Here is a 20,517-nt window from a genome sequence, read left to right as displayed (position 1 = left end):
ACGTGCAGTGACCATGCACGCTGGCCCTGAGAGCCTTGGCTCCCACACACTGTCCTTCAGCATGTCCGTACAGAGAGGATCACTGCACTGTCAGCTGTGGTTTCTGCGGCAGCTCAGGGTCTCTCAGGAAATCAAGCACTTTGTGGAAACAGCAGAGCTAAGGCCATGTCCCCAGAAAAAGCCTGGTTCCAAGCACTTGATGATTGCCTTAGACTTCACTTACAGCCCTTCTGGGGTGTATGGACATTCCCTCTCTAGGATACACACTGTTTATGCTAATGTCCAGCCTACGAGGTCCTATCCCTTTACTCAGAATAGATTTGCCACCCGAGTGAGTAACCATTCAAAGCCAAGGGAAGTTTCTATTTGTTTGTTTAATGTTGTCTTTCCTCTTAGGCTCACCTGATCTCCCTATTAAGCAGTAAAGCAAAGCTGTCAATAGACACATTTATTTATTTATGTATGTATTTGCTTATAAATAAATATATTTTTATTGATTTCAAAGAGGAAGGGAGATGGAGAGAGAGAGAGATAGAAACATCAATGATGAGAGTGAATCATCAATTGGCTGTCTCCTGCATGCCCCCCACTGGAGATCGAGCTTGCAATCGGGCAGTGCTCTGACTGGGAACCAAACTATGACCTCCTGGTTCATAGGCCAGTGCTCAACCACGGATCCGTGGATGCCAGATGGGCAAAACTTAAATGGCACAACTTTGATAGATTATGTGCATAATTAATTCTCATTTAAACATGAGCATTAAATAGTGAACTGTAAAGAATAGAATGATGGAGCAGGAACTAACTATTTGGCCTCCCCCTTGTTTTCCAGTTGGTTTAGTATGTTCCTGCCCCAGGGCCTTAACACATGCTGGTCCCTGGCCCTCTATGCTCTTCTTCTAAATATCCACAGAGATCCCCCTATCCCCCATGCCTCCCACAGAGCTCTGTGTAAGTGTAACCTCAGAAAGGCTTTCCCCAACCACCCCTACAAGAAATAGTGCTCATCCATTCATTCCTGCTCTAGCCTGCTCTACATTTATTTACTGTCTTATTTATCTTCATCTCCCATTTTATATTTATTTACTTATCTGTCTATCACTAGGAGGGAGTTTAAAGAATGTTAGGGACTAAGGTTTCTTCATCATGCTATATCCTGTGAACAGAAAAGAGCCAGACATAGAGAAGAACTACAATAAACATTTGTTGAAGAAATAAATAATGGAGAAGAAATGTTCAAATATGTATTTCAAATATGTATGTGTATACTGCGTCTTGCCTTCTCACTTACCTAAAGGCAACCATCTTCCCAGTTGGACAGGGATGGCTGTGCTTTTTTCTATATCTTCTGAGGAGGAGGATAGGTTTAGTGGATTTTCTGCATGGCCTGCCCTTTCTCATGGAATTCCTGCCATGCATTCATGTTAAATGAATTTCCCTGTTGTCTCTGGGCAGCTGAGTGAGGGATCAGAGCTAAGACTGTCCTACCACAATTGAGGTTCATATGTAATCTTAGTTGATTTAAATTTGTACTCTTTTCCCTGGGAAAGCTGTGTTGTTCTCATGACAGATTATGTCATTTTTAATAGACATATCCATATGTATATTTCCTATTCAGCATTGTCTAGGTCAAAGGAAGTGCATGTTAGTGAAGCCATTATGCTACTATGCTCAATGCTTTTATTTTATTTATTTATTTTATTATTTTTTAAATATATTTTATTGATTTTTCACAGAAAGGAAGAGAGAGGGATAGAGAGTTAGAAACATCGATGAGAGAATCATAGATCAGCTGCCTCTTGCACACCCTCCACTGGGGATGTGCCCGCAACCAAGGTACATGCCCTTGCCCGGAATTGAACCCGGGACCTTTCAGTCCGCAGGCCGACGCTCTATCCACTGAGCCAAACGGGTCCCGGCAAATGCTCAATGCTTTTAGCACTCATCCACGAGCACCCTCCTTCAGACTAAGTCCTTCGTTCACTTCAGAGTCCTGCTATTTTTAAAACTCTTCAAAGAGAAAGAAACCTAATAAAAGGCACATATTTAAAAAGCAAAACATACGATCAAGTTAACCCAAAAGCAGCAGCTGCTCTGAAGTCAGAGCTACACATATGATATTTCAGAGGTTGCTGCCTACCCAAATGTCATTCTTCCCATCCTCCTTAAACTAAGAGCCGGAACGAGTTCTGCAGTGCAGTGCTCTCAGTTCCAACTCTGTTGTTTCCCAGCAGCTCTTGTAGCAGCTTTCATATGTGTCTAAATTCCAGCCTGTAAGACCTGAGCGGAAGATTCACCTTTAAAGTAGCTTCCTAAGTCAGGAGGGGAAACTTTTTTAGTTATTTTTAAATTTAGTTAATTTAAATTTGTACACTTTTCCCTGGGAAAGTTGTGTTGTTCTCACAACAGAAGATTATGTCATTTTTTATGTTGGCAAAGCAAAAGTGACGGCTGCAGGAGCCACCTCCAACCATAAAGCCAACTTGAAGACAAAAGATGTGCCCTGAGGATGGCAAAGCTAAAAGCCTCAGTCCTAGGAAACTTGATGGAAACACCATACCCACATTGAAATGCCCACATTTGGTCTAGTTTAACCTGAGAAAATAAACCTTTCTATGTTTAAACTACTGTTGTACTTGCTTTCCATTATATGAAGCTAAATAGGATTCTCAGACATATTGGCATTGGAGGAGCATGGAGATGCAATATTGGTCACTTACTATAATTCAGAGAATGTATTTCAATTTCCTGAGCAATGTCATGCCTTCATAAAGCCAATAACAAGGTAAATATTGAGAAATAATGCAAGTATGCATGATACTCATTAAAAACAACAAAATCATGCAGGTTTTATTTTAGAAATATATAAGAGCAAGGCATTCATTCAAAATATTGAACCCATATTTGTTATACATCATGTGTTGTGTTGGCTCTATCAAAACATAGTGGGACAAAGCACGGGCCCAGAAAAACAGCTATGAATTTAGACTCATTGTTTATTAGCTGTGTGACCTTGAGCAAGTTGTTTAATCTTTCTGAGGTTCGGTGTTCTAAATAACACTTAGAGCAAGGGGGTTTGTGAATATGAAATGGGAATGTAGATACAATAATTGTTTTGCAGTTATGGTAACAGAGTTTTGGTACCTTCTGCATCTACAATGTGATTCTCTCCATCAAGGAACTTTCTCATGGAGGAACATACATAAACAGATGATACAGTGAAACTTGGAAGATCCAATAACAGAGGGGTGAGCAGAGTATTTTGGAATCCAGAGAAGGGAGTAATTAGTTCTGCTTAGGTAAGCTGAAAATAGGTTGTGCTTTCATGAAAACTATTCACCAAATATTTCCGGATTTCCTCCTTCTGACACATGGCAAGGTTGTCTCCCATGCTCTTTGAAGACTTGGCCTTAAGATTAGCTTTGGCCAAATGAAAACATGAGCAGAAGCACCATGTCTCACTTCTGAGTGTAAATTTTAAGAAGCAGTGAACAATTTACCATGTTTCCTACTAACTGTGCTGTGATTGTGGAGTAAGCCTAGGTCTCTGGTAGCATCATAAGCCAAACCCCATTCCCCCCTCCACCCATACACATTGGATATATTGTGAATGAGAAATTAGCTTCTGAAATTTTGGGGCTGCTTGTCACTGCAGCATCGCCTATCCTATCCTATCCTAACTGATCCAAGTGATATTTGAAGACTAAGTGCCCATTTCCAGGTAAAGAAGGAGCACCAAGAGAATTTTTAATGCAAAGTTACAGTTTTATAAAAGGTTTAACATTTGGTGAGAATTCAGTGCAACTGCTCCTAACAGTGGGAGGTTGGGACAGAGGCAGAAGTTGCTCCTGAAATTAGGTAGCTAGGAGACAGCGTACATAAGGAACCATTAGCAATGCCAATTCCCTCAAAGAGATTCAAACTCAGGAACCATTCAGTAGAACCTTTAGATTCAATAAATTAAGAGCTCAGAAACAAATTAGTAAACAAAAATCAGAATAAGATGAAAATGGGGGCTATAGCTCTAAAATCAAGGAATTAAGGACAAAATCAACATTGACACAGTACTAATACATATATTATTAATGTAAGAAATAGGGTAGATGTGGCTGAAATTTTTTACTGACTAAAAAAAAATTCAACTCATAATGAATACAAACAGATGAAAAAAGGAATAAGATAAAAAGACATTTAGAAAGAAGCTAAAGACATAAAGATACATTAAAGATAAAGCCCATCGAAATGATCATTGGCCCTTAGGTAGAAAACTCAATAAATTAAAAATAAAAAGTATTCAAAGGCATAAAACAAGGATGTTATCTTGACAGAAAGAAAGATCTGTATCTGCAAACACAGAGGTCACAGTATTGCCAAGAGTATTTGAAATAAAATACCCAACACTTAGACACACCCTGGTTAAGTTACTGAACTTCAAAGAACAAAGGAAGAACTTATCAGGCATCTAAACAGAAAGGAAAAGTTAGTATGAGAGTAAGATATCAGCTTAGGTACCAATATTCAATGACAGAAGGCAATGGAGAAATGTATGTAAAGTTCTTAAGAAAAGAACATAATGACCTAAGGATATTCTACCCAACCAATTCGTTGCTCATCTACAAAGGCAACAGGCACATATCCTCATATATGAGAGAACTTAAACATATAGCATATAGAAAAGTTTCTTGAAAAGTTTTGAGTTTTCTGTTTGTTTGCTTTTAGTACAGAAAACCAGACAATTCATAAATGGGTCAAAAAGTAAGCATGGTCAAAAGATGATGAATCATTTCAAGTTGAGGTTGAAATTCTAAAATCCTGTTGATTAAATTACAGAACAAATGTAACTTTTATATTCCCAACAATGCAAAAATAATAATGTAAGTAACACATATAAGAGAGAAAGTTACTGAACTTGTGGGCTCAGGTGGATTCAAGAAAAGTAGTTTCAGCCCAACCAGTGTGGCTCCGTGGTTGAGCAATGACCTTGAACCAGGAGGTCACTCTTCAATTCCTGGTCAGAGCACATGCCAGGATTGAGGGCTCAAACCCCAATGTACTGCATGCAGGGGGTAGCTAATCAATAATTCTCTCTCATCATTGATGTTTCTATCTCTCTCTTCCTCTTCCTTCCTCTCTGAAATTAACAAAAAAATGTATATTTTTAAAAAAGAAAAATAGTTTCACATGAAATCAAGGAGGTGCCAAGGAAACTCCCAAATTGCTATGTAGAGTCCTTTGGAGCTATGGGGTGAAAGCAAGCTCAAGAGACAAGAGCAGAAATGCAGGTAGAAAAGTCCAAATTTAACAAGAGAACCTGGAGGGATGGGATGTTCGGTGTTTTCAAACTGTCAACTACATGAGATTACAGAGGTCTCTATTGTGTAGAGACGTCTGCCCAAACAAGGATTGTAAGCATAGTTCACTTAGTTGTGTAAATCAGAGAAATGTGGAAGAGCTGTACAACTGGGGTGATGATGAAGACACTGCATATTTTAAAAGAACCAGTTTTGCCTTCTGACCTTCAACTGGTGGCATCTAAGGACTGCTATAAGTAATGCTAGTATACCTCGTCAACACAGGTTTAGATACCCAAATGAACGAACAGTTTGCCCCAGTCCACCTGGAAACCTGTTAAGTGACATTAAATCTGAGTCTATTGCTTCAAGAGGGACTAACTACAGTCTGCAGATCAGCTTAATGATATTGGATTCTTGAGTCTAATGACAGCACCATGAGAATATGACAGCACCAAAAAGCCATCTGTGTCTTCCAAGCTGACTACTAAAACCATCAATGGATCAAAATCCAACTTCCTACATCAGTGTGATGCAATCTTTATCTTTCATCTTGTTATAACACTTAGCTTCCTCCTAAAAGTTTATGAATTGGTTTTGAGGGAATATTTCCAGACCTATGGCCCTTTGAAACAACTTTTCTCTTCTTCATTTGTAATTGTGTCTTTTGGGAAAACACATTTGCCAATTCCTGCCAGAAAAGACTCCCATGGAGTGACAGCTATCATTTACCCTTTCGTCATTACACTTCAGGGATACCTAACCTTGCAGATCGTGCCTCCTTCTTTGCCAAACAGGAACCCTGAGAACAATCCATCTTGGCACAAATAGGTCACCTGCCCGTTCCCAAACACCACATGATACATGCCAGGCTTGTGAATTAAGAGCCATTATTTTTAAATCATCTTATAAATCCCTCCACTTTTTATTTGTTCAAAAGATATGGCACCCATGTTACTGCACTGCTATAATTTTAGGGTAAAAAAGGTATAAGAAGTATTTCTGACAAGGAGGAAGCATTGTCCTTGGTTAAAACATCGTTATGTTAATTAATAGTTTCTGCCTCCTAAATTGCACAGTGTGGCTCTGACTTTACTTCTATGTCTTCTCCTGTGTGCATCTCTGGGAGGCTGCATGGCAGAGTGCACAGGTGCACAGATTCTGGGACTGCAGTTCTGGGTTTGACCCCTAGTTCTGCTGCTCATGAGCTATATGCGTCCTCCAACAACTCACTTAACCTCTTTGTCCCTCAGTCTCATCATCTGTAAAATGGGGTGATTCTTAACACCTGAGGTGGTTGTGAGCAATAAAGGATTTAATATTTGTATAGCATTTAGAACAGCATCTAGCATCTTGCGAGGATTCTCTTTTGTAAAGCAAAACTTTTTTTTGTTTGTTTTCTTAACACATTTACTTTTCAAACATTTTGTGATTTGGGGGTTTTCTGGTTCCCAGAACATATTAACATATTGAGAGGCATCAAAGGTTTTTTAGGAGCCAAGTGTTTACTTGTTTACTCCAAAACACCAAGAGTGGAATGGCTTTATGTTAAATCCAGAATCTACCTTGAAAAAAATATCCTCAAGGCTTTATTCATTTCATAAATAATGTATTTTATTTTATTGCATATGGCTATTGAGAGCATCCATGATCAATACAGACTAAATACAATGCACTATTCTAGTTCCACTTATTCTTGTCTCCAGCAGCATCACATTGACCCTTATATACAGCGTGTACAGTGGAAGACAGAGCAAGATTAGTTAAGTCTTTTGTCATATCACAATAGCAAGAAATATATTTAACATCTTGAAATCCAGGAACAAATACGTACCCAAAAAAGAAAACACTGTTTAATAACTGTTAAAGTTTATATAGCAAAAAATATTTTAAATTTAAGGTAAGTCAGGCAAAATGTACAAAGACCCCAATATACATTGTGAAGTTTTAGCAAACATAACATTTATACATTTTGGTTCCATTCTGTAAACTAAATTAAAAATGTAAATATTGCATATGCCTTTTTTGAAATGTACAGGATAGAGGAAAATTTAGTATACTACCGACATTTCATTTGCTAGATTGAAGTTGCAGTATGAACATGAACCATTGGTATAGTGGCATGACTACTCTAAGTATAGAGAGCTACTTAAATACCGTCATACACTGTATTCGGTAGGGTCCATATTCAGTCCTACGTACCTGGAGGAGTCACATAGCAAATACCACCCGAGTCCTAGTCCCAAGACTAAATCAAAACTTTAGGACATTTTATACATTTTATTATAAAGTATGCCTATTATACACTGAAGTTGACCTTCCAACTAACGTCGTGTGGTCTATGCACTGCTGTGATGGGTAATTTTAGAAAAGTAAAACTTTTAGAAAATGTCCCGGGGACCACTTTACATTCAACTTTGTCTTGCAATACAATCCTCTGTTCTAAAAGTTCAGCACGGAAGCAGGAAGACGTTTGCATTGCCATTAAATATATTCTTAAGACATTGAATTTTTTGGTCTTCCTCTTTAAAAAGCCTCATTTTTATTAATGCATTATCCTATAGCGATATATATTTATATATTTATATATATAATTTTTTCTCCAAGAAAAAAAAAAACAGGAAAAAAAAACAAACAAGTTCACACCTCCAATGAACTAGAGTAACCTCTTCAGGACTATCAGAGAAGATAGGCACTGGGGATGCACCCATGGGAGAAAAAGGTCTAGAGCCCTCCACCAAGTGTCAAGGGAGCAGCGAGATGATGTGACATTCTGCTGGTCAAGGGCAGCAGTGTTAGGCGACACCTGTGATAATCGACACAACACTGGTATTTTCAGAACACTGGAAACGTAAGAGTAGTCTTGTCAGGAGGTTTTCAACACGTGACATGTAGTGTGAGATTGTTTTCCTTATTTTTTTCTTTTCCCATGAACAACAAGAGGGCCCGAAATGCCTCTTGTATCAGTTTCTTTCCTTCACTCCCCCCTCCCGTTGTTTTGTTGTACTGTTGTTCAGGGAAGCCTCGTTGGCCCACACCATAGCATCATAGTCAAGATAATAAATACATTTTTAAAAACTCTGCTAAACCTGTGACCACCCTTGAATTGCTAGCATGCCTAGGTGATTTTTTTGGTTACAGAAATGCAAGCTCAAGATTAAGGACAGCAGAGACATTTGAGCTTGTAGATAGGATCAAAGGCTTTCGCAATCTGAAGTACCTACATACACATCTACATAGAGAAGATTCAACACGTCCGTTAAAAAGAGATAGTCAGCCCCTTCCCCAACACCTCCCCTCCCACCCCCAATACCCAATACAGTTGATGATTTTCAAAAGTAGGCTGCTTCAGTTACATATAATTATTATTTATTCATCCATCTTCAAAGTCCAATCACACATTTCATTCCCATAGAGAAATGTCAGTCCCACACTGGGCTCTGTCTGTTGAGTAAACACGCAGGAACCTGGATTGGAGTCCGACAAGCAGCTGTGTACTGGGACCAGTTGAATAAGGCTGATGACCACACTTGCGCCGCATTCAGCAGAGATACACGGAGGTCCTGCCGGCCCCCAACCCCGCAAATCCGGCTTCACCTGGAACTGAGGTAGGACTGTGGTAGTTTTGAGTGTATGCCAGTAAATACCAGATTTTACCACTTTCATGGGTATTGGTAGAATCTCCTAGCATGCTGAGGGACAATTTGGCTTGGCCAAAATGAACCTAAGAAGAAAATTAAGACACTGGCCACAATTTAAAAAGGCCAACGAAAACACCCAGTTTTCTTGAGAATTACACTTCTTCGGTAAATTGTGTTAAAACAACAAAACAAAACACAACACAAACAGCATAAGGATGAATGCCCCCTGTGGGAACCAGTGAGGGAGGCGGCTGTTCTCGCCTTGTTGGTTTCATGTCTAGGACAGCCACAGATGTTTTAAAACAAAGTCATTGCTCAGATACAAAAGAACAATTGTAAGCAGCTTCAAATGTTTATAAAACGCTGAGCCTCTTCTTCTTCATGTGATTCTCTGATGTGTGATGTTGTGGTGATGAAGCCAGGCAGGTCTTCACTCTGAAAAGACAAGAAGTCAGTCAGTTAGTGATTGTCAGGAGAACAAGACGATCCTTAGAGGGAGAGAAAGACCCTTCTTAACCAGCCTGTCTAATCTGTGAATTTCATAAAACGATGCACTTTGGGAAGCAAACATCTATGCAATTCCCTCTTCCAGAAACAAGCTTGATGGGTAGCATGGCACTCCTATTTGGTTTCCCTGGAGGCAGAACTATTAGGTTTAGAGTAAGCTGTGAGGTCAATGGAAGAAAACTATTCACACGTGCTGATATGAGTCATTCCTTTGAGTGAGACATAGAGGCGATCCAACAAGGGCCCTCTAACTGCCCCTCTAGGTTGTTTGAGGGGGAAGACCCACTGCCTTCCTGACAGGGCTGCTGAGAAGGTGAGAAAACACGGCACATGTTCAAGTACTAATACACTATAAGCTACACCGATTGCCCAACTGCCCAAACTGTGTATCATAGTAAGAAAGAGAAAGAAGGAATGAGTCCTGCTCTCAGAAAAGCCTTCCAATTGGATCATCTACCCTATTCCTGAAACAACCCAAGATTTCAAAAGCTCCTGCAATGATGCACTTGTTACATAGTAACTCCTCATCCACCCAACTCTCCATGTTCCAGGTTAACTGATTTTCTTGCTGAGCGTGGAGGGGACATGGCATTGGACCCCAACCAGTCATCGTTGCTACTGCCCTTCCAGACTAAAGACTTCAACCTTTTTCCAGTTTCCAACATTTACAGCATATTCTTACTGGAGTTGTTTCTTAAGGGACAGGCTATGAGTTCACAGCATAGCACATTTCATAACCTGCATTTCTGATCATTTAGAATTCTGATCCTAGACACCCACCACACACTCTGGTTTACTTCTTTGTGAATCTCATTCTTCTCTGTTCATTTTGGGTTCAGAGGATCAATGCCAACAAGTAATTACCAGGGTGGCCCTAACTGGTTTGGCTCAGAGGATAGAGCATTGGCCTGTGGACTGAAAGGTCCCAGGTTCGATTCTAGGCAAGGACATGTACCTTGGGTTTTGGGCACATTCCCCAATAGGGGGCGTGCAGGAGGCAGCTGATGGATGTTTCTCTCCCATCAATGTTTCTAACTCTCTATCCCTCTCGCTTCCTCTCTGTAAAAACTCAATAAAATACATTTAAAAAATTTTTCCAGTGTGTCCCACAATGGGGATTGCATGTGTGAAACCTCCCGGGCTCTGCACGCCAGGCAGAAAGTCCTCTGGTACAAACTGAAAGCACTGACTGTATCGTGTGGCCAGAAAAACAAAAGCCTGTACAGACAGGGTGCTGTCAACCTAGAAGGAAATACTGGATCTTTTCATGACTGTTTTGATTTTTTATAGGGAGAAATGGACAGGCATAGAGAGTTGGAAATATTGATGAGAGAGAAACATCGATCAGCTGCCTCCTGCACACCTAACTGTTTTTAAATTGTCCCTGCAAGGAGGCTGTGCTAAGTCTGTCTTATTATTTTTAAAAAACATTACCTAGTTCCTTCCAAAAAATATAATAGGCAAACTGTTCTATAAACGAAACCTAATGGAAAACAGGACCCAAACTGTCCTTGGAAGGAAAGATGTCAGTGGCCTCCAGCTATTTCACCCTTTATCGTTGAGACTTCAGTTCACGCCCCTTAAAAGCAGGCACTTGCTAAAATGTACCTGGATTTGCCTCTAGTTCTAAAATGACTGCATTTTGTCACTCAAGCCTTGATTGTGAGAAGTATCCCACCGCCACCCCAGAGTAGTTAATCCAGACCCTATGGATCCACTTGACGAAAGATTTCTATTCACGGTTTATTTTTACACTAATGATACAATTATCATGACCTTAATTTCTATGCATTAACCTTATGAAAAGAGTTGATAATGGCCAGGAAATCATTCATTCATGCTTTTATTCACAAAATAACCTCTCAAAAGAAATTCTAGTTTGGCGCAGGGCCTCTCTAAGATACATGGGATATGCACGAGTGAGAGAGTCCTATCAGAGCGGGAGCCCCTCGGCAGCCCTTCTCTTGGGAGGGAGTGAAAGCAGGCCTTTGAAACGTGTGCAGCACTCTGGAAATGCCTAGACTGCAGAGGACTGCCAGCCTGCAGTTACCAGCAAAGTAGCAAGCTATTCCAAAAGCACAGCAGAAGCGAGGGCTGTCGGGAACCCAGGGATACAATTTCATGTTGGCACAGTAAGGAACCCAATTTCCCAGGAGGACTAGCTGCCCTAGTCCTCTGCGGAAAGGAAGGGGTAGGGAGAGCCACTGATGACTGAGTGCACAGGCTCACGCATGCATGTACTGTCACAAGAGAAGGAATCTGTTCATGGAACCTGAGATAGGAGCGAGCAGGCTCAGGCTAGAGGACCAGAAGGAGGAGGGTCACCAGCTCATCTTGGGCATGAGGTGTGCAGTGCTTCCAGACACTTTTGAATATAGAGATGTGCATGAGAGCAAAGACAACATAGATGCAACCTGTCTCCTATTGGGATACAGACCAACTGCTTTCCCTGGACGCCTCCTATCTGCCAAGGAAAAGAATGGAGATGGTGGGTCTCCTCATGGCTCATGGAACCTCAGTCCGTGCCACTCAGCAACCTGCCTCTGAAACATCTGTGGCTTACCAGCAATTCCCTGGACATCCTCCCCGACAGGAAGTACCCACAGCAAACATGAATAGAGCTAGCCATCAAAAGCAATCCTTGCTAAGATGCAAAAGAAGGAAAAGGCTGTGTATACCTCCACATTGGAGTGAGATGACTATTACTTGCTGAGCAAAAGGGTTCTGACAAAATCTACGGAAGGTAAATACTCACGAAGAATGCACAGAGCAAGAAGGGTCTGTTTTAGAAAACTACCTACAATTTCTTAATGTTATGGAAAGAAAGCTGGAGATAGAAGAAAAGTGCCTCAACTGAGATCTAAAACACCTGTTTCCAATATGGGTGGCATGTAAATCTCTGGTGCACATGCCAGCATGGGCTCTGACCTAGAACCACAGGAGGGAACCAGCCAAAGGAACAAGTGTGTGGGAAGTACTCAGGAAAGAAGCCAGGGCTAAAAGCATTAGCATCAAACTAGGTCTGAAGGCCACCTGGAAATCCTTAAGTGTCATTCCCTCATCCACAGGAAGAAGAGGAGAAGCAGGAACTGGAACCTAGGAATGCAAGGACACTTTCAGCCTTTTTATATACCTACTTTTAAATTAAGTTAAGTTATCCCTCCCCTTGCAAATTAATCTGGTTCTTCCAGAGGAGGAAATAAAATGTCTGCTAACACTACTACTGACCTGATATATTCAACTTCCAGGGAGGGCTTCCTAATGATGAGATTCAGCAAAATTTTATTTATTTATTATCTATATTAATTCTAGTAGAAGCAAAGAACAAATGATTAATTTTAGGATCACTGCACACTGAATATTCATTAAGATGGGAGACATTCTTGGAACACATTAGGTGCAACAGCAAAACAAAAGAGAATATAGCAAGAAGCGTGTGTTGGTCATGAATGCAATTACAGAACAACCTGCACCGATTCTGCTCTCAGAGGCAACGCATCTAAAAATAAACTTATTGATACTCATTGAATCTGTCATATAATTACACACTGTGCTATTATGATGGTTAGACCTTGGTCTGTCCAGAATCCTATCCACAGGAGCATTGATCTAGAGATACTTGATTCAAAACAGAACTTCCAGCAAAAAGATTAAAGTTGCTCCATATGACAGGTCATGCAGGCTAACTAGTTCCCATATTTTATTTTTCTGCTCTGTCACATAGGACAAATGATGTTCATATGAGTGTAGTCCCAGGTGCCAGTTAATTCCCTGGAGACTAGTAATAATTCCACTCCATTTCTAAAATATTGAAGACCAATCAGGATGCAAATGACAAGAGTAAAAAAAAAGGTGGGGTCTAGTAAAGACTGAACATTCAATCTGCCCTATTTTACAAGATAGATAGATAGACAGACAGACAGATAACTGAAAAACTTTGCCATTAAAACAAGTGGGAAATCTCTCTTTCCCCAGATGGCACAAAGGTTAAAATAACTAACATGCCACGGCACCTGTGCGCTGGGCTCCATGATTTCACTCTTGTTAGTGGAAGATACATTGAAACATCAGGTCTAGAATGTAGAGCTCTCTGGAGGGCTCCATATACAGCTCCATGATACTATTCAATGTAGGGCTCCATACACACCTCCATGGAGGGCTCCATACACAGTTCTATGTAGGGCTCCATAAACAGTTCATAGAGGGCTCTATACACAGCTCCATGGAGGACTCCATACAGTTCTATGTAGGGCTCCATATACAGCTCCATGTAGGGCTCCACATACAGTCCCATGTAAGGCTCCATGTAGGCCCCATATGGAGCTCAGTGCAGAGTTTCATGTGCAGCCCATGCAGACAATCCCATGGAGGGCTCCACGGCACTGATGAAGGGAACAGGGCCTCACTGGCCTCACAGAAAGCAACACTGGACCAAACAGAGTACAGTCCATTTAGTAGCTAACCTTTTTAGACATATCTGAATTAAGAGTTCTACAGGCATGCTCTGCATGACAAAATGAAAAAAAATATATACTTAAAAATAAAAATTGATATTTTGGTAGCAACTATGATTAAGAAATAAACTCTCCGGTGAGCCCACACATGTCCTTAAGGCCCATTCAGATCTTTTGTGTTAAATATAGAATTATGGAGGGAAAAATAAACTTTTCAGTTAAATGAGAAATTCCTAGAAAAATATACCTGATAATTCAGTATCTCTACACTTTACTGAAAGCAAAACAGTCTTAGAATATACAAGCAAAAAAAAAAAAAGTTAAGGTTGTGTGTGATAACGAACAAGCCAGAGATTCTAAGAAAAACGGTTACTGGAACCTTTCTTTTAAATTGAAAAAAAAAAATCACCTAAAAGAAAAATATGGAAGAACAAGTTTCCCCGGATAAATGGGGGTAGTAAATTACTTTACCAACCCTACCTGTGAAAGAGTTAAAAAAGTTACATGAGCTCATCACGTCCACTGACAAAACCATTTCACTCTGAATGCTTGTTATTAAAGACATTTCCTAGCATCAAGTTGTAACTTGATGTTAATGACACAATACGAAACAGGATGAGACAATGAGAAAACCTCGTTTTCATATAAGGCTTGGGTTAATAAAAGGTATCTCTCCTTTTTTAGCTCCTGTTTAATCCTTCTCATAAGACTTTGTCTTAATCCCCAAAGACTAGAGTAACCAGGCCTCCTGGACTGTTAGCTATACACTTCCAATGTATCTCCACATAGTCACGCTTTCATCCACAACATAGCTTCAGCCAACTTTGTATCACCTAAGTATTATATTTGTTTCTTTTCTGTACCTGTTATTAAAAGGACCGATCTGTGCATCCTGTAAGCTACTCTTCTACGGCAAGGTTTTCCCACACCTGTAGCAGCAGTGTCCATTGGAGAAATATTGTTTGTTTGTTTGTTTGTTTGTTTTTCAGCACAAACACCCAAGAGGCAGCAATGCCTCTAACTGCCGGTAGACCCTAACATCGTTCAATTATACAATGTTAGACCTTCCTAGGTAAAATCCAGGTGAGGGAGCATCAGTGTTTTACCCAAAACCTCACATCTGGTCAAAAGGACAGGAGAGTCCTTAACTTCTCCCAGAACTTTCCTCACTACTCCACTTAGGGCCATCCATGCCAATTTCTGCAAATGATGAAAAGGGAGAGGAGGGGCTAGAAGAGGAGGCCTGGAATTTTCACTTATTTACACAGTACCATTAGCTTTTATACAACTCTTCCCCGTGACACAAAACACTGCCCAGACAATGAATTTCTGCTCTGTGCATCTGCCTCCCCTGCGAGGCAAAGAGTTGGACCATGCCTGCCCCCAGCATCTGGCACAGTATTTGTTTGGTCCTTACAAAGCTTTGTTGAATTAAATTGAAACAAAAACCCATGTGGTTTATGCCATTTCTCATAGGCAGAAAGGCTAAACATTTTTTTTTTTTCCCTAAAGGAGAACAAAAATTTAGAACTGTCTGAGGCCCAAGAGAAAAGACCTTCAAAGAAGGAGAGTGGAATTCTAAGACAGAGGTCAGCAAAGTATGGCCAAACCTGGCTTGTTGCCTGTTTCTGCAAATAAAGTTTTATTGGAACACAGCCACACTCATTCATCTGCATTATAACTGCTTTCACACTTTAATAGCAGAGTTGAGTATTTGTTACAGAGGCTGTATGCCCGTCGACATAAGGAAGACAATGAGGAGAAAGAAGGACTAATTTGTCAAAATAACACTGTATAGTTCCATCTGTATCTTACACCTGGGGACTAACTGATACCCCCTTTGAAAATTATCTGCAAGCTTACATACTTTAGAAATGCAATACTATCTGCTAAGAACCATGCTATCCGATTACAGACCCTGCTGAAAATAAGGAAGCAAGTTATGAAATCATTTATGAAGCTGGCACCCTTTTGGAATTAATTTTCCTTACTTAACGGTTCTTCTATGCGGCTTCTCATGCATAACACAGAAGTACTGAATAACTCTGATTATTACTACATATATCCCACACTATCACTTTCTCAACTTTAACAGAGGTAAAGTTATTCACATCAGATCTGCGATGCTAAAGGACCAAACCTTTTCTCTTTCTTAAGTTACTGGAAAATGTGAATATAAGCATTACGGTTTCTGCCCTACAAACCAATAAGAATATTTGGGATATATGATAACTTGCCTAAAAATGCAAATAGCCAATGTATGGTATAATTCTTTCCTCAAATTTAACACATTATAGTTATGATTTTATACTGATGTAAAAAATATGTATTTTATTTACACTACAAAAATGTTTATATTGCTTATATCTGAAGTTCTCAAACCTAAGTGCTTTTCCTATGAAATTATATAATATACTAGTAGGATAACAGTTTATTCAAACTATATCCATCCCCAGTAGCTTGTTATATATCATTACAAATGAACCTTTCTTTCAAATGTTTAAATATTTTAAGAGTTGCTACTACATTTTTTGCTTTTTTTAGTTTCATGATTATTTTTTGTTGTTGTTTTTACCATTGAAATTAAAATAAGCATTTTCTGAAGCCTGAAATTATGCCTAATGCAACTCAAATACCTTCTATAATATCACTAAATGTGACATACTTATGAGACACCTAAATATTGATAGGTATACCATTGGGATTCTAAAATGTAATCTTTTTCATATTTAACAAAAATACAGTAATTTGAAAATGTATTGCAAATAGGTATACTGAAGTACTTGTCTTTCACTACAAGGAAAAAATAAGATTCAAGAAAAAAGGGAAAAACTATATAATCCACTGCCTCCCCTTTCCCCCACCCCACTAGGCCAGTGAGAGAGCCAGTCCTCCCTCTAGAAACTGAGCTCCCACTGGGCACAAATATAGTGGCCTTAGTAGCGTCTGCTCCTCTATAGGTAAATTCCTCCCAGACTATGGTGTGTAACATCTGCATAACACAGGATGCCAGCTTTGCCTCTTGGGAGGAAAACTGTATCTAATGTAACAGCCCTCATGTAAATGGGCACTCTTTCAGGTCTACCAGTAAGGTCAAGGCTGAAGGCAAACCCTCCTCAGGAATTGAAGTGCGTAGTCTCTTTACCCGGCACAGGTCAGAGTACTCATTCCACCATCAGTCACCACAAAAGCATTCCTGGGAGCTTAGGAATGACTCAGGGCAAGCTGTTCCCACACCTTAAAACCCCATGCCAGTCCCATGGCTCAAGCAGACGTGGGTGTGGAAAGCCACTGGCCCCACCAGACTTAGGGTTCTGGGGCCCAGGACCCACCACACCAGCCTGTTAATGGGGACATTATCCTCCCGTCCTGAATTTTTCACTGGGTCATTGTGAAACTGCCAAACGAAGTTTTATGTAAACAATTTATAAACAACACAAACACACATACCTATATTTTTTTTCATATGCGGCGAGGCACATGCTACTGGCATGACTTGCATCTTGTGGTTGATCCTGTTGCTTTCTTCATGCACCTTTAAATGGTGTACACATGTAACCACATGTTTTGTTTTGAACTACAAAGACTTCTTAAACCAGGCAGCCCTTGGCTGCCAAGGAGAGCCTGCTTCTCCCGCCCTGCTCGCTGGGCTCATTTGTGGAGCCACAGCCGCGGTGTCTGAGCACACTGGCCATCACAGCTTTCCCTTCATTCAAAACTATATCCATGAATGACATCACGAACAACTGCAAATTCAGCAGCGCACAAACAAACGATGAATACACAAAAACAATGGCAAACAGCTCCCGGAATAAAATGAATAAACTCGCTTTAATGGGAGAGCAGCAGAACAGAAGTAGAATTGTTTTTCTGGGGGTAACTCTAGGCCATGTCAAGCTAACAGTTCTCAATCGCAGCACAGGGCGCCTTGCCTAGCTGCTTTCTTCACGCCCCGTGGACGGGACAAAACACCCAAAGAGGGGTTCCATGTGTCCCTCGGCGGGCAGCTGCGCCCAAGGAGAATGCACAAATCTTTCTTCATGTGGCCTGTGCCCAGCCGGCACAATAGGTTATCAACTAGCTGAGCTCTGATTAGTCGGGGTCACAGGGCATCGCCTTTCTGTTTTCTCTGGCTTCTATACAAAGATGCACCAAAATAGAGATGGACATTTAAATTCCTCTGATGCAGATAAGAGATGGAGCTGACCCAAGTCCACCAATTCAGTGTGCATGCTCCTCACAGACAGGCTAAGGGGGGGGGGGGGGGGGGCGTGAGGAGTTCTCCCACAGGCAGCACACTAGCGCTTCTCAGGTTTTACACCCTCCGCTCCACACTTATTCCACAGTGCTTTCTTAAGGTGGAAATTCTATGAAATACCTGGACTGATTTCAGTTTCCAAATCAGCTGAAGAATTAAGTCAGTTGGTTGGATAGCCTGAATTTAGCATTCCTCACAGGAAAGCAAACTATTCGGGAGACCCTTGGGTCAGAGAGAGCTGGAAATGAGGCTGCACACAGCACTGACGTAGATCCAAAAGATATATCTGTCCAAGATGTGCCCCAGGATTTTTTTTTTTTAATAAATTTTTAAAAATAATTTTTTTTATTGATTTCAGAGAGGAAGGGAGAAGGAAAGAGAGAGAAACATCAATGATGAGATAAAATCATTGATCCCTGCTGCCTCCTGCAAGCCCCACACTGAAGATCAAGCCCACAACCTGGGCATGTGCTCTGACCAGGAATCAAACAGTGACCTTCTGGTTCATAGGTCGACGCTCAATCACTGAGCCATGCCGCCTGGGCCCCAGGAATTTTTTTTTAATTTTTTCTTTTTTCTTTTTAAAAGACAAAGGCACCATATTGCCTAGAAGACACAGAACCAGGCTCAGCAGGCCTCCTCGAATAGTGCCTCCCTCTAGGTCGGGAAAGGCTCTCCAGCATGGCCAAGGCAGGCCTGTGGGAGGAACTCTCCATCCTGGGGTTTTTCCTTTTAAAAAACAACAACAAGACCTCCCCTCCCAAGGAGGTTCTGAGGATTAAATACCATTTGAACATGTTTTATAAAGTATAAGGTGCTTTACAAGTATGTTTGTGCAATCAAGTATGCAATTCTATGACTAAACACGGGCACTTTGATTTCGTTGTTTATCTTGTGCAAATTTCTGGCTGCCTCCCCCACTTCAATTACATCTCGGTATCTTCAAGGCGCTAGAAAACGTTTAGGGTTCTTCACATCTCATATACTATTTTTGAGAAAGAAATTGAAGACTAGACATAACCTCACCGAGGAAGAAGACACTATGACCAAAGGAGATGACTTCAGTAGAAAAGTTTTAAAATGCTCTGCATATTGTCCCAAAGAGGCTATAGCTCCCTTTTACACTTAAATTTGAACACACATCCTTATGATCGATGGCTGACCAGATTCTCCATGGCCCCTGCTACATTCCTTCACATCACTGACTCTCTCCCAGCTCCCTCTGTGTCAGCTACACAGGTTTCCTTTGACCCTGGGACATACTTGCAATCTTCAGCCCCAGGGCCCTTGCATGGCTACTCATCCCCTTTGCCTATATGGATTCTCCCTCTAAAGATACGCAAGACTTGCTTCTTCACCGCCTTGAGGTTGACACCTTCTCCCTCTCTCCCTTTCCTATTTTATTTTCTAGATCATTTATCACTACCTATAATACTTCATATTCTGAACACATTTTAAAATTAAGTCTATTTCCTAGGTTTCAAAGGTAGACTTTGAAGACTCAGTGCCTTCTTTTTTTTTTTCTTTTCTTCTTAGCTTAGAAACCAAACCTTTTTCTTATAGACTGTGCTTTAATACATTCCAAAGGAGTGAAATACTGAAAAAAAAAACAAAAAAAAAAAAAACAACTTAGCATGGAACAACTGGCCTCTTTGCAATGAAAAAAATATGAAAGTGTAACAATTGGGTTAAACCTGAAAGGTGAAGAGAGATCTAACCCTTTCTGCCTCTGTCCCTCCTGCCCCAAAGCCCAGCAGCCTGCTACCCTCCTCCCAAGCAGCCCTTCAGTGAAGTTCCTGTCGTTTTTGTTTGTTTCTTTTCTCCAGAAAGAACAGATACGAGGTGGTAAAAGGTAAGAATGACAGGAAACTCACCTGGAGCTGACTCCATCAGCCTGATGTGTTGGCAACACAGAGCTGCCCAACCAAATGGGACTGCCCTACTCGGACCACAGTGGCCCCTGCGGCGGAGGGCAGGGGGTCCAGCAGCGGCAGGCTTTCAGAGCAGGAGGCACTATGAGTGGAGGGGGCTGCCGCGGGCCAGGAGGCCTCCTCTGCACAGGAGGAGAAGGGGGCTTTCCTGGATAGATCATGGATGTCTGCAAAAACGACGGGATACAAACTTTTACAAAAGGGGTCAGAGCCACCTGCACATGGTTCTAGGTGCTTCTTAAGAAAACGCAATCCTATCTGGACGTTATGAGGGTGATTAGAGATCAAGCAATTTTGAAGCATAAACTATAAAAAGAACTAAGACCGTATTAAATGTGTGTAGATTCTTTCTGAGAAAAACAGTTAACTAAAAAGGTTTACTTTCTGTGGAAAGGCCCAGTTGGGTGCAAGCAGCAGTATGAACCCTATTTTCTT

At 40.8% G+C, this 20,517-nt stretch overlaps 1 protein-coding gene across 2 annotated transcripts in view; it reads right to left on the bottom strand.

The window, feature by feature from the left end:
• Positions 1-8,221: 8,221 nt before the first annotated feature.
• IRS2 (insulin receptor substrate 2) overlaps positions 8,222-20,517 on the bottom strand; it is a 28,104-nt gene continuing 15,808 nt past the window's right edge. The window contains exons 2-3 of one of the 2 annotated variants that reach the window (XM_084878829.1): positions 20,026-20,249; positions 8,222-9,367 (exon numbers count right to left, since the gene is read on the bottom strand). In XM_084878829.1, coding sequence (XP_084734955.1) covers positions 20,041-20,249 — 209 coding nt within the window. In that variant the 3' untranslated portion in view covers positions 8,222-9,367; positions 20,026-20,040. The remainder of the gene's footprint in view (positions 9,368-20,025; positions 20,250-20,517) is intronic. The other variant, XM_084878830.1, reaches the window with a different exon arrangement.

The sequence above is a fragment of the Pipistrellus hanaki genome (assembly GCF_964339955.1).
Source record: "Pipistrellus hanaki genome assembly, chromosome: 3".
In the NCBI taxonomy this organism is placed as follows: domain Eukaryota; kingdom Metazoa; phylum Chordata; class Mammalia; order Chiroptera; family Vespertilionidae; genus Pipistrellus; species Pipistrellus hanaki.
This window is presented reverse-complemented; position numbering and strand designations above follow the sequence as displayed.